The sequence below is a fragment of the Neopelma chrysocephalum genome, unplaced genomic scaffold, assembly GCF_003984885.1.
Source record: "Neopelma chrysocephalum unplaced genomic scaffold, ASM398488v2 Primary Assembly neopelma1_132, whole genome shotgun sequence".
NCBI lineage: Eukaryota > Metazoa > Chordata > Aves > Passeriformes > Pipridae > Neopelma > Neopelma chrysocephalum.
This window is the reverse complement of record NW_020897794.1, coordinates 2,255,680-2,269,438: the sequence shown is the minus strand read 5'-3', so window position 1 is coordinate 2,269,438 and position 13,759 is coordinate 2,255,680. Positions and strand designations below refer to the sequence as shown.

General features: G+C 55.5%; 1 protein-coding gene and 1 long non-coding RNA gene across 9 annotated transcripts in view; both read right to left on the bottom strand.

The window, feature by feature from the left end:
• LOC113975069 overlaps positions 1–10,866 on the bottom strand; it is a 22,037-nt gene extending 11,171 nt beyond the window's left edge. The window contains exons 1-2 of the long non-coding RNA XR_003536745.1: positions 10,616–10,866; positions 6,055–6,061 (exon numbers count right to left, since the gene is read on the bottom strand). This is a non-coding gene — a long non-coding RNA (uncharacterized LOC113975069). The remainder of the gene's footprint in view (positions 1–6,054; positions 6,062–10,615) is intronic.
• The window catches only part of RAP1GAP2 (RAP1 GTPase activating protein 2), a 60,896-nt gene that overhangs the window by 31,620 nt on the left and 15,517 nt on the right, over positions 1–13,759 (bottom strand). For all 8 annotated transcript variants that reach the window (XM_027698720.1, XM_027698716.1, XM_027698715.1 and 5 more), the window contains one exon: positions 12,188–12,223. In XM_027698720.1, the coding sequence (XP_027554521.1) occupies positions 12,188–12,210 (23 nt within the window). In that variant the 5' untranslated portion in view covers positions 12,211–12,223. The remainder of the gene's footprint in view (positions 1–12,187; positions 12,224–13,759) is intronic.

Sequence of the window (13,759 nt, the reverse complement as noted above, 5' to 3'; positions counted from 1 at the left end):
CCCGCCCCGCGCGCGCCCCGCGCGCTCCCCGCGCCGCCGGCAACGAGCGCGGGGCCGGGAACGGGGCCGGGAACGGGATCGGGAACGGGATCGGGAACGGGGCCCCGCGGGGAGCGGCGGCGGAATGGCTGCAGCTCGGCCCCCCTTTCCCCCCCGGGGAAGGGTCCCCGCGGACCCCCGGACCGGCTCTGCGGGGCAGCGGGGGCTCTGAGCACGCCAAGGGACCGGGGACTGTCCGCGGCGGAGCCCCGGGGTCGCCCCCGCTGAACGAGGCCCCCACTGCCGGGGCTCCTTAAGGGATGAAGTGCCAGCACCGCCCCTTCAACCTGCACGGCAGGAGGACTTTCTCCTGCCCCCAGATGTGTCCCTTACCGCAGCAAACCCCCGCGGGACCCCCCCGCTGGTCCCAGCCTGACCCTAACCCTAACCCCAGCCTGACCCTGCAGGGCCAAGCATCTCCGCCCCCTAAGCCCAGGCTGCGGGACAGCACAGGCCCTCCAGCCTGTCCCTCACACCAGCAGCTGGCACACAGCTCCCTCCAGGAAATGAGAGTTATTTCTTTTATTGAGTAAACTGTAAATGATCTACTTCTCACCTCAGAACCTTTCCCTGGAAACCTGTGTTGCTGTGGTGATAACACACTCGGGTCCCTCTACCCCTCTTGTCTCACCTTCCTCCTCTGCCAGTTTAATTTTCACAGAAATTAGGCACAGGACAAACTATAGCACTCTGAGCAAGTTCCTTGTCTGAGGGATGAAAGCACCATCCATGCTGCCAGCACGTGTGGGAACACACACGAGAACATCCCACCCAGCCCGGGACAGGACACTGGCCCCTGCCCAAAGCTCCACATCCCTGCAGCCACCCAGAACAGTCAAAACAATCCCCCTGCATTTGCTCAAGCCCACGGAAGCATTCCCCTGGGTGGGTTTAACCAGCCTGGCCTTAGAGCAGGGAGGGCAGAATCCTGCTGGCAGCAGGGCCCCTGAGGCAGCTGCTCCACAAAGGGTCACAGCTGGCACATCAGGGCTCTGGGGGTGCCCTGCCACAAACAGGAGCCTGGGGGGGGCCACGTACAGGCTGCAGATGACCACAGCCACCATCCACTCCAGTGGGACCTGCAGCAGCTCTTGGGCAAAGATGGGGAGAACAGTCCCTGCTCCCCACCCACAGAGCAACAGCCCGGCCCGGAGCAGGAGCTGCCTGGAAACCCCCAGCTGGAGCAGTCAATCATTAACAGCACATGGGGCTCCCCTGGCAAAGCCTGTAATTAATGTGTTTGCTCAGGAGAAACAGCTCACAAGAGGCCACAGACCACATCTGGCAGGGAGCAGCCGCTCCTGCTGCCTTCTCCTGCCTGTCACCCTCCTGCCTATCACTCCCCTCCCTGCCTGCCATCCTTGAGGAGAGCAACATAACCTCAGTTCTGACCATCTCTACCTAAATGTTTAGGCACAATCTCTAACCAGATGGATTCTTTAAATTCAACCACAACCCCCCATCATCACCGTAATCTCTGTCAGCATCCTACTGTAAGTCAGATAAAAACAGACGTGATGTTATTTTTGTCAACACACCGCATGAATTCACCCCAGATGAACCAGACAGCGGTTCAGTGTCACCACAGCACCCATCCCAACACTGTGCACGCAGAGCTCTCCAGAGAGTCAGGATCCAAACATAAACCCAGATCAGTATTTTTGTGTTTCACCAGATCTCGAGATCCCTGGGGAGGCTGAGGCAGCAGCACTTCCAGCAGACAACTGTCAAGGTTCCCACTTCCCCACAGGGAAAAACCCAGCCCATTCTCCAAACACCCCAAAATGCATTTCTGCCTCCTCAGAACAACATTAAATGGTGCCAAACTGTGAGTGGTGGTGAGAGAATGAGAGTGGGTAAGAGGATTAAACCCGGGTGTTGCCTGCACCCCACAGCAGGGAAGAGCCCTTCACTCCCCTGCCAAGTGTCTCAATAAAGTTTTTGGTGGATCAACAGATCTCTTCCTGCAGAAAATATCTGGCTGCTTCCTTTCAAGCAGAAACCATCAGTCTGTCACATCTCTCAGGCACAAAAAAAAAGAGAAAGAAAAAGAAATTAGGTCCCATTTCCCTGCCAAATTACACCAATTCTCCAGCACCTCATTAGCTTCCAGTTAATGGAGGGGGAGGGGGTTAATTTTAAACCTTTTACCTCTCACATTAAACAGGCAGATTCGAATTTCATTGAGTCTCTCTCTCTCTGGAGACATTTTCCACATCTCTCCTTCCCTTTTCCAGGCAAGTTAAGTATTAATGTGCTCTTGGTTTATGCTGAAGTGGCTTTGTATTGATTTTTAAAGATGTTCAATTCTCTCCTATTTGGAAATAGAGAAACACTTTGAGCAGACACTCAGCCAGGTTCCCTCTCCACCCCAATGCTGCCCAGCCCACACTGGAAGCAATTGGGTCTGGACTCATTGCAGCTGATCTGTAATTTATAGGCTGAGAGCAAGATAATAAACAGTGAGGGGCTGGAGGAGGGTTGGGGGGCCATGGGTTCTCCTAGGAGGGCTGGATGCTCATTCACTGGACACACAGGTGAAAGGAAAGGGAACCTCCTGCTCCCAAGGACATCCCCTCCAGCTGTGACGAGCCCCCAGAAGCTGCCTTGTATTTCTTAGGTTCTGCAGGGCAGGGTGACAGTGATGCCTGGGGAGGCAGACAAGGTGTCAGGGCTGGCACATCTGAAAGCCCCCACCTCTGCCCTGTTAGCAACACTCCTAAAAGCCCTCCAGACATGCCAAAGGACACCTCCTCACACAGAACGTTGTAGCTCAGGAGGCTCCAAGTCTTCATCTTTCCTTTAAAAAATTCAGTATCACCCCTTCAGTGACCAAATGATCTCTAGGGTGAGCAGCTGTCCTGTTTTATGAAGAAATAAGTATGTCTCTGAAAATGCCCTGACATTGTTTCTTCATAGAAACAGTTTGGTAGCAAACTAGGAAGCCTGAGGGGCTGGAGGGAGTGCACGGCAGGTCAGGACAACGATGCCGTGATTGATACATCTCCTGGTGGCCGTGATTGATACATCACCTGGTGGCTGTGATTGATACATCTCCTGGTGGCCAGAGCTCAACAGTTTCTTCTGGACACTCTGCTAAGAAAGAATAATCTGAAAACACCAGACTGGGACAAGATCGAGCCTTCATCCCTGAGGGTACTGAATCTGCCATGAAAAAATGGCACTATTAATATTACTATGAAGCCACACATTTCTGTAATAACTTTGGCTTTTGTGTTGATGCTACAATGAGATGAAACCCCCCATGGGTGAGTAGCTCACTGACCCTCCTCAGCCACCACCAGGGCATTTCCACCCGTGCAGGACCCAGCCCATGGTTCACATCTGAGCTGCAGGCACCGCTGACCCCAGCTCTGGTGACTCAGGATCCTTCAGCCAGAGCCACAGCACTGCCTTGTCAGATGGCACAGGATCCATCCCTGTCACCCTCTGTGCCTCCCTGTGCAGGAGATATTTCTGGTTCCCTCGCTCACGAGGGACAGAAATACCTGAGCTGTGCCAGGCATTTGCCACAGCCGGGCTGGAGGCAGGGCCAGCCCACCCCTGCAGGGGCTCAGGGGAGCCCAGAGATCCAGCTGGGACCCTTCCCCACTACCCCAGGCACTCACCCAGAGTCCCCCTGGGTGCTGACCGCTGCCTGAGCGTGGACATCTGCACTGCCCAGGTGGGAGAGCTGGGATGGGGCAGCTGCACCACCACCGGGAACTGGGAGCCAGCGAGGAACAAAAGGAGCCGACGCAACACGGACCAAAACCCAAAAATAGTAACCATTCCTCTGCAAAGGAGCAGTCACATCCCCATTTCCCTGGCATAGCAGAAATGGATTTGGGAGCTTGCAAACGAGGGAGAAGGCGATTATAGCATTTCAATCAGCACTGCAGGAAGAGGATAAGAGAGCATCCAGTTTTAGAGAAGTATCACAAGAAATAGAGCTTTAGATTATGTTACATTCAGCCCCAAGTAATCTGATTAGAAATTTATTTTATGCCTTCAGTTGGAAAGACATGGAGGAAATCCCAGGCAAACACAGAGCCGGCTCCTCCACGCAGGCAATGAGAGACAGAACACAAGTTTATCTCCCCAGAAATAGGGTGAGACAGGTGTGACATGGCAGCAGCCACCCCGGCACCGTGACAATTCCCAGGGATCAGACTGGTGTGTGCAGCCCCAGGTTCCCAGCCCCCACCCCACAGTCAGCAAGGCTCCCCCACACCGCAGTGCCCAGTGCTGGCAGCTCCCCATCCCCAGCCCCGTGGCTCCCATATGGAAGGACAGGGTTGAAGTGCAAGGACAAATTTACCTGTTGAGCTCAAGCAGGAGCCCAGGCCACAGGCTCACCCCTGTCCAGAGCCCATCCCTCTCACAAGCACAGACAAGCATCAACCTTCTACCCGACTTGGGGCTGAGCAGAGCCCACAATGGCCCATCTCCCCAGCACAATTTCCAGCCCTCACAGGCAATAGGCAGAGAGAGCAGCCAAAGCCACAATGGAAGAACAAAAATGAAAGAACTGTCACTGCAGGAGGGAGCCGAGGTCAGCCGGGTCCTGTCGCCCTTCCTGCACCTCCCTGCACACCCCACACTGTCCCTGTTCAAGGCCACGCAGACTTTGGAGCATCCCAATGAAGTGGCTGATGGCTGCAGAGCGTGCAGGCGACGCCAAGCACCGCATGTGATGGACACACTCAGCCAGACCAACAACACTTTGGTACCAGCTCCAAAGGGGGTGAGGCCTGAGCCGTAGCCAGGCCAAGAACTTCCCCAGGAAAGCCACCGAGGTGCAGTGACCCAGGAGCACCAGCAACAGGAGCCTGGAACACCGACCATGCGATCAACACATGAATAGCGGGTGGTTTTCCAAGACTCATTTATCAAGGAACAAAACAAGCTGTGGGTACAAGGAGTCTCCTACACACCTCTCCCATCTACCATGTGCCATTTGGCCACGAGCCAAACGCTGTCCCATAATTCCAACAGCCTGAGTAAGACAGCTTTGGGCTCTCCCTGCCCAGCAGTGCGGCTGCATGACGGCAACGGGGGCAGCAGCAGCAGCTCCCTGGGGTAACTGTATCATTTCCGATGGTATAACAAGAACAAGGTAATCATGGCTATGACAGCAGCACGATTACATGGAAATTGTATTCCTGATAATTCGGGGTATTTCTCCCTGTGAGCGCAGGCTTCCCGAAGAGATGAGCTCCAAGATTTCAGCATCCAATTAAATTAGATCAAATCAGAAGAGGAAATTAGTCTCTACAGCATGAGCAGATCCTCTGAATTTTACTAGTAAATCAGTGAACTAAATGTCACCCTTCATCATTAAAATTACTAATAAAGCCAGATTTGGGATGCACAGCCACTAACAAGCCCAGCGCTTCCAGCACCACCAGCACCCTGCTCAGCCCCTGGTCCTTCCTCCACTCCCCATGCAGAGCGAAGGTCATCCCTGAAACCATTATTCCAATCAATCACCACTGGAATCCTGCCAGGAAGCTCAGGATTAGGCACAAACTTTAACCTCAGCCAAGCAATGCCCTTCCCAAGGATGCTGCAAGGGACGTGGGAGAAGGGGGGTGACCCCAGGCAGAGGCAGGGAAGAGCAGAGTGGGCTCGGGCAGGAGGCTCAGGCTTCCAGGCACTGCTCCCCGAGACCAGCATTCCAGGGAGAGCTGCCCTCTGCCCTGCACGGGCTCTCATGAGCCACGAGCAGGGGGGCACAGGGGAAGGTGCAGCTCCAGGCGATGCTGGCCTGTGTCTCTGAATCCTGCTGCTGAAGAAAGGCACCACCTCGGCCCCATCCCTGCGGGAGCCGTCTCAGAATAAACATCCCAAAGCACTCAGAGACAGCCTGGGATGCAGCACGGTGGCACCAGTCCCACGGTGGCACCAGTCCCACCACGCTGCACAGCTGAACCCCAGGCTGGGGGTTTGCTGACCTGGCCCCAGGAGCCCTGGCTCTGCTGGGCACGACGGTGCTGTGCAGGGGTCCAGCACAGAAGGGCTGCAGGGAGCCCTCGCAGGAGCAGAGCAAGCAGGAGAGCTGGTGGCTGCAAAGGCAGGTCCTGGTGGCAATGCTGGACACACAGTCCAGAGGGCTGCTCCTGCTCTGGAGAAGCACTAATCCCATCACACGAAGAGGAGCCCAGCTGAGCAGAGCGTGTGCTCAGCCTCTCCAATCCCCTCCCCAGTGGCTCCGCTGTCGCTCCCTCTCCTGAGCCTCCACTGCCACAGTGGCACCCCCTGGCCCACCGTGGATGGATGCCATGAAGGGAGGAACAGCTTCTACCTCCAGTCATCCCAAGGGGGGGGAGCAGTGGGGTGAGCAGCAGGGGGGTCATCAGTGGGGAGGACCAGTGGTGGTGAGCAGCAGGGGGGTCATCAGCATGGGCAGGAACACGCCCTGGTGCCGCAGGGGTGGCAGCTGGAGCAGCAGCGCCGGGGTCCCAGCAACTCCCCCAGGAGATGACACCAGCAGCTCCCCCAGGAGATGACACCGTCTCGATTATCCGCCTCCCTCAGACACCTTGTTTGATGTGAGAGCATTAAAAGACATATAATTTGTGGAGCTAAAACACGGGTATTATCTCTGACACATCCGTACTACAGGGAACGTGCTGAAGTCAATCACATCCAGAAAGGGGTTTCTGTTGCTCTACATCTTTTTTCTTGTCTCTTACTCCAGATCAAAAAAAAGATGGAAAATGAAGACATTTTTAACTGCAAACCCACCATCTTCCTCATTAAATCACCTCATGCTATGCAACCTCATCAATGATCAGGGACAAGAGACCCGGATCAGCATGTCAGGATTTTGGGAAGTGCGCTCTGCATTCCAAACTGGAGAGGATTACCACCATACTGCTTGTAGGAAGAAGGAGCTGTTGTGGTCTCTGGTGTGACATCAGTAATATTTGAGAGGAATGAGACAGGACAGTGCCTGCAAGGATTGACCTTTTAGACTCCACAGAGACTCAAAATGTAGCTCTGACCTATTCGAGTACCTGTCAAGCCTCTACGTCTCTCCTGGGTGGGAGCCTGAGACGAGCCATGTTTTTGCAACAGGCTTTGGAAAATGTGAGTTCCTTGGATATTGTACAGGTCCAATGCCAGTGTTTGCTCACCAAGTGCAAAACCAGCATCACAAGCCCCACCAGAAACAAAAGAGCAGGGATGGAGAGGGGCATTTCTAGCCCAGGTCCTCGGGCCCTGCTGGCACCAAACCTTCCCATGGCACAGGAATGCTGCTGGGTGCCAGTGGCCGCCCATCTCTGCCAGACCATGGGCTCACCGGCCCCGGAGGCAGCAGGAGGCCAGGTCACAGGAGAAGTGACAGCCGGCAGCAGCAGTACAGCAATTAACAAAATTATCATCAGGAACAAACCACAGGCGTTGGCAGAGCGCCTGCACGGCCACCCCGGCACTGCCTGCCCTGCTCCAGGCTGTCACACTGCCCAAATCCCTCCCCATGGCGGGCAGGCACCTGGCCACGGCTGGGGGCAGCCAGTGGGCACACTGAGCAGGGCAAGAGCTTCTCCAAACCCTGCCTGGGGGAGGCTCGTGACTCCTGCACCCGGACACAGCGGAGGGAACCTGCAGGCAGGTGGGACCTCAATCCCCACGGCCATCACGGCTCCCTCCACCCATCATAACCATGTTTGCCCTCAGCAGGAGGTTGTTCTCCGAAGCAGCCGCCCTCCAACTGTCTGCAAACAGCCCGACAGGCTGCAAACATGGCAGGAGGGGAGATGTATAAACCATCACATTTTATTAGTTCTGAGACAGAGCTAAAAATAGACCCACGTGGGGCCGCTCAATCTTCTGGGCAGATGTAATTGTGGATAATCTAGCTTTAAATATGGGGATGCTGTCTAACAGCAACAACAACATTTTAACATATGGACGGGGCGGCGCACACGGAACGCGCCGCTGCGCCGCCTCCAACGTCACCGGGGAGCTGCACTGGCACTGCCAGATCCCAGCCCACCCCCTCCACTCCTAACTGGGCTTTCTGCAGGAAAAAGCCCTCCCATAAACCCAAATATATACAGTGAGACACTAACAGGAAAGCGTGGAGTCAAACACCAAGGGGGAGCATCAGTGGAGCTGCGCCGGCACCCATTTCCCCGCCCTGAAATTTTATATAGCTAAGGCTCACCAGGTTAAATGGCTGAAACACTCCAAATCCTCAGAGCTGACAGCACCTTCCTCCTCCTGGGAAAGTTCCCTCTGTCCCAGCAGACTGTGAGATGTGCTGGGAGGATGCTGCGTGGGCGCAGGGCTGGGTGTCTGCAGGCAGCCAGGACGATAACCGCCCTTCCCTGAAAGAGGGAAGTGCTCCTGCCTGCTCTCCAGAGATAGCAAGGAGACGTTGGGACTGGCTGGATTTTATAAATCCCCCGCCAGCCCTGGGGCTGCCCTGGGTAGGATGGACTGTGCCCCTGTCCCAGCAGGCAGCTCAGGCAGCAGAGGGGATGGTGGCAGACAGCACCTGCAGCAGCAGCAGGAATGTGTCACACTTGGCCACGGGCCTGCAGTTCCTTGGCACTGTGAGGGGTTTCATCCTAGCAGGGACCCAGCACAAGACCCGCTGCCAACACAGGGACTCATTTTGCCTGGGATGCCATGCCCGGCCATGAACCTCCAAGTGCCACAGCCCTGCACTCCTCTGGGTGCCCGACTAACACCCACCCAGCACAGACCCACTGAGAGAGACAGCCTTGACCTCGTTCTGTCCCTCCAGCCCAGCACTGGTTTAACATTTTAAAGTTTGCTCCAAGTCTCTGGGCACCCCTCACACCCCAGCCCCACACGCTCAGTCCTTCCCTGGCATTTCTGCACCAGAGCTGGGATAACCCTCCCCGGGCACACGGGGGGGAGGGAGTCACTGCCCAGGGTCCCACCAGGCTCCAGAGCTGGGATAACCATCCCTGGGCATGTTGGCAGGTGGGGGTCACTGCTGGGGTCTCCACTGGGCTGGCTCCCGGCTCAGCAGCCCCAGAGAGCAGCAGTTCCAAAGCAAGGGAGATGGGAAGCCCACCTGCCTCCCTGCGTGCTGCAGTGGTTTTAACAGTGTTTCCTTTGCATGTGCTACTCCAGCTAAGTATAATTGCAAAACATATATTTGCACGCAATTATCCATTTATAAAGTGCTAATAAGTCAGAGGAATTTACTTAGATGCAAATCTGCTCGCCAGACCTTGTCCTCACAGGACCCAAGTGCAAACCTCCAAGATTAGTGCAATGCTCACAGCAGCCATCACCAAGAAGCCAAATCACCCCCACATCTTCCCATTAACTCAGCTCCAGCCCATCAAATATTAAAGAGCCCCAAGCCTGGACACAGCTCATTTTACGAAGGTCAAGTAAATCTTTCATCTCTTCCCACCTTCATCCCCTTGATCCCACCAGCAGAGGAGCTTCACATGCTCTTTCATGTGAGCTCTGACTGCACACACGCTGACTCCCAGTAATTGCTGTGCAGGGCTCCTCCATTCCACGGAGACATGATTATTTCGGTGCTATTTTTGCTTTATAAGGCTGAAGGAAGAGGTGACTCTTTGCCTGAAGGAGGGAATTTTTTTACTGATTTTTTTTTTCTTTTTTTTGTTAAATACTCCACGGTTTCTCAGCACATCCCACCAACACCAACGAGCAAACAACCAGAGTGCAGAGGCTGAAGAGCTGGTGAACCCCCTGCAGGACCCCACTCTGCCACCTTGTTCCAGAGATGAGGGGGAAGGTCCCCACAGGTTCATCCTCATCAGAGGAAGATCCCCATGGGTTTGTCCCCATTGCACCTTCCCACCTCCAGCATCCCCAGTACAAGGATTTCCCAAGGCCAGGGGGGCCCAGGGGTCCCTGACTGCTCCCTTGGGAACCCCTGCACACCCAGGGCTGCTCGAGTTTTCAGCAGCACCTTCCCTGCCCAAGCACAGCACTGGCACCTCCTCAGCACCTGTGGGGTCAGCCAAGCCCCTGCCCACGATGCCAGGGCTCCCCACCCACCACATCCCCCAACACTCCCACCCTGCAGTGTCTACTCACGTCTCCAGCCCCTCAGACATATTCATGGTTACCATAGGAACTAATGAAACCCAAACTGAAGAAGAAAAAGGAGAGACAGTCAGAGAGAAAACTGCTTTGATGCTCCAGTGCCACCTGCGTGGGCGAGTTTACCTGACCCTGCGTGGACCAGTTTATCCTGACAGGATCCCAGAGCTTCACTCAGCCCTCCTGCTGCCCTGCTCCGTCCCCCCAGACACCAGATCTGAGGGGCCACATCCCCCACTGCACACCAGTGTCCCCCCCACGTTTCTGTGAGTCAGTGTTGATATTTGCAGCTGCACGAGGCTCCCTGAGTGCTCAGATTTTTGCTAATAACTTATACAGGGAAAGAAAACTGCCCTTGCCTGGTGCCTCTGTGCGGTGGGTTAAGCCAGGACACTCAGCCAGAGGCTGCAGCAATAACAAGAGGGCGCTAGAAAACCAAAACGTTGGGTTTATTATATTTTTATAATTTTAAAAGCTTTTACAAACGTGGCTGGGCCACAATTACAGAACCACTTAATGAAGCAGCCTGCCCATAGACCAGAAGCATTACAGGGCTGTGGGAAGCATTAGCTGCAAAGAGCAGTGGATGTTCATCAAGAGATCCAAGGAAACTGTCTCCACTGGCCAGGGCAGGAGGGGGCAGAGGGAGGGAGAAATGTGGAGCCAGACCCTCACCCTGCCCAGGCAGTGCCCACAGCACTTCCACAGCATTCCCAGTGCCTCACCAGTGCCTGGCACAGCGGGGAGAGGAGGGCACACGGGGTTTCTGCAGCAGAACTGCTGCACCAGCCCTGGAAAAAAATCAGGGCACAGTGTAGGGCAGAGTACAAGAAGCAGCTCAGTCCTTCTCGGCTTCACAGGAAAAGGGAAGTCTGCAGAGAATTCCCTCCACTCCCCAAGGTGGTAAACATTGATTTAAACTTCTCATTAGTTCAGCACAACCCGAGCAGTGAGCACAGCACCAACCACTCTGCTCTGCCATTTACAACAGGCTCGTTCAGGCAGCTCCCCCAGGCTTCCCAGATACTTTGCCATTAATGAATAATTTGTGCAAGTAATGATAATAAAGGGAAACCACATGAGCTGTCACCCTACACATTGCCCAGAGCCCAGGGGAGACTTGGGCAGAATATTTCTGTACCAGCCCAGGGTGAAGCTGATGGTGCTGGAGCCACGTGTGCTCACAATGGGGAACCCCCGACTCGGGAGCTTATCCAGGATCCAGGAGAGGGAAGGATGCCCTGCAGTGGGAGGGAAGGGATTGGTGCCCCCAGACTTGCAGCTGGGAGGACAGAGCTGGTGGGAACAGGGAGCAGGTCCCAGACAGCCACAAGTGTTGGGGGAGCAGAGAGCACCAGTGCCACCATTCCCAGACCTTCCTCACCTGCTTTTCCCCATCAGCTGGTGACATTCCCAGCAGGGGCAGTGACCCCACGTGCCTTCCTCCATCCCAGCCCAGGACCTGGCCCAGCAACCGCCTTGCCAGAGCACCACAGTCCACACCACCAGTGCCCAGCAAGTCTGTGGCAAATCCAAGATGGACCCACCAAGCAACACTGCCAGCCCAGAGACTCTCCTGGGCCCAAGCAACACCTCCACCCCCTCCAGAGCAGTGCCCAGAGCCCCCCAGCAGCACGGGAGAGGAGCTGGGTCACAGGCACTCACTGTCCCACTGACACCCAGCCCCTCTCCAGACTGCAGGATTGAAAAACGAAATATGAAACCTCCAGATTTCCCTGGATTTACACCCAGAAGCTCAGTGAGGGTCCATCCTGCTGATTCCCACCCCCAGCACCCCCAAGGCAGAGCTGGTGCCCTGTGAGTTGGGCAGTGCACGTCTCAGCCCACTGATCTCACAGTGATCGTGTCCCTGTGTTTGTTACCATCTCCCAGTGGCTGATTCACCTCAGACTTCCAGAACAGGCCATGGGACATGCACAATGTATGCCCTGGAAGGGGTGGACATGGCTGGACTCCACGGAACCAGCTGGAACCCAGCTCCCAGGAGAGCATCCTCCACACACAGAGCCAGCTCCCAGCACAGGAAATCACTGTGAGAGAAGAGTCAGGTACTCACTTGATCTTCAGGCTGGCCAGCATTGTCTTGTCGATCCTGGGGAGAGAGCAGAGCAGAGCAGGGCATTACTGTGGGCACAGGGGCTGTGGGTGTAGGGTGGGGGTCAGGTACTGGGGTCTCCTGCCAAACACAACCCCAGCATCCACTTCAGAGGTGCCAGTGCTCTGGCTGACATGACAATCACCACAGAAAGACTTCATCAGAAAACAAATTCAGCCAAAATTTAACCCAAAGTGAAGCCTGGCAGCAAGCAGGACAAAATCCCCCCAGTTCTTTCCTGGTGGTGACCAGTGCAGAACTGCTGCCTCCCCCCCTGGAACGCCAGAGGTGGGTGAGCTGGGCAGCAAAGGAGGACATCACCCATGTCCTGGCTCTCTCCAAAGCACAGCTCCCATAAAACATGTATTTACACATGATGGACCCAGGACAGCCCTGACGTGCTGGGAAGATCCCACCAAACCCCACAAAGGTGACTCTCCCCGGGGCAGACAGAACACAGAGCAGCCACACTGATCCCAGCCCCAGCTGGCTCACATGGAACCAGGAGCCCCAGTTCATTCACTCTTTTCCTTGGCACCGTTAATGAGTGCCCATCTCCACAGAATCATTACGGTTAGAGTCATATTAATATTAATTAATGCAAATCATAGTAATGTCTCAAAATGCAAAACAATGTCTTTTGGCAGTCATTGCAAATGCTCTGTTATCTGCCACATGGAATCAGTTCCACATCTCAAAAAAGACCAAACGGCAAAAAGAACACCCCCAACCTCCTCTTGCACTTCCCCAAACATCAGCTCCCATGCTCTGCCCTGAAGAGCCAGAGCACTGCTGCTCCTAAAAATAGACCCAGGGCACCTGCTATTGTCACTTAATACCCAACAAGCCTGCCCAGGTCTTGTTGATCGTTAAATCAGGCTGAACATCAGAGAATGCTGGGTGGCAGAGCTGCTCCCAGACTGGGTGGTGGGTGCAAAGGAGCTCAGGGGGAGCGGGTGGCTGGGGCAGCCCGTGGGACTGTGCCTGAGTGGAGGCTGCACGAGTGGCTCCATCCGGAACCACGGGAGGAAAAACCAGTCGTTATTTGGCCTCTTAGAGAGAGAAGAAAGAAAAAACAAGTCAAAACAAACAAACAAAAAAAGAAACAAACAGGAAAGAAACTCCTCTGCTTGGGAAACCGCAGTGGCACTATGACTGTGAGAGCGGTTTGGCTGCCCTGCCCTGCTCCCGAGGGGGCGAAGTGAAACAGCCCCTGCCCGTGCTCTGGTACAGCCCTGGGGCTGCACGGCCCTGGCAGCACCAGTCCCTGGGCAGCACCAGTCCCAGGGCAGCACCAGTCCCAGGGCAGCACTTACAGCACCAGTCCAGGGCAGCACCAGTCCCTGGGCAGCACCAGTCCCAGGGCAGCACCAGTCCCTGGGCAGCACTTACAGCACCAGTCCCTGGGCAGCACCAGTCCCAGGGCAGCACCAGTCCCTGGGCAGCACCAGTCCCTGGGCAGCACCAGTCCCTGGGCAGCTCCAGTCCCAGGGCAGCACCAGTCCCTGGGCAGCTCCAGTCCCTGGGCAGCAC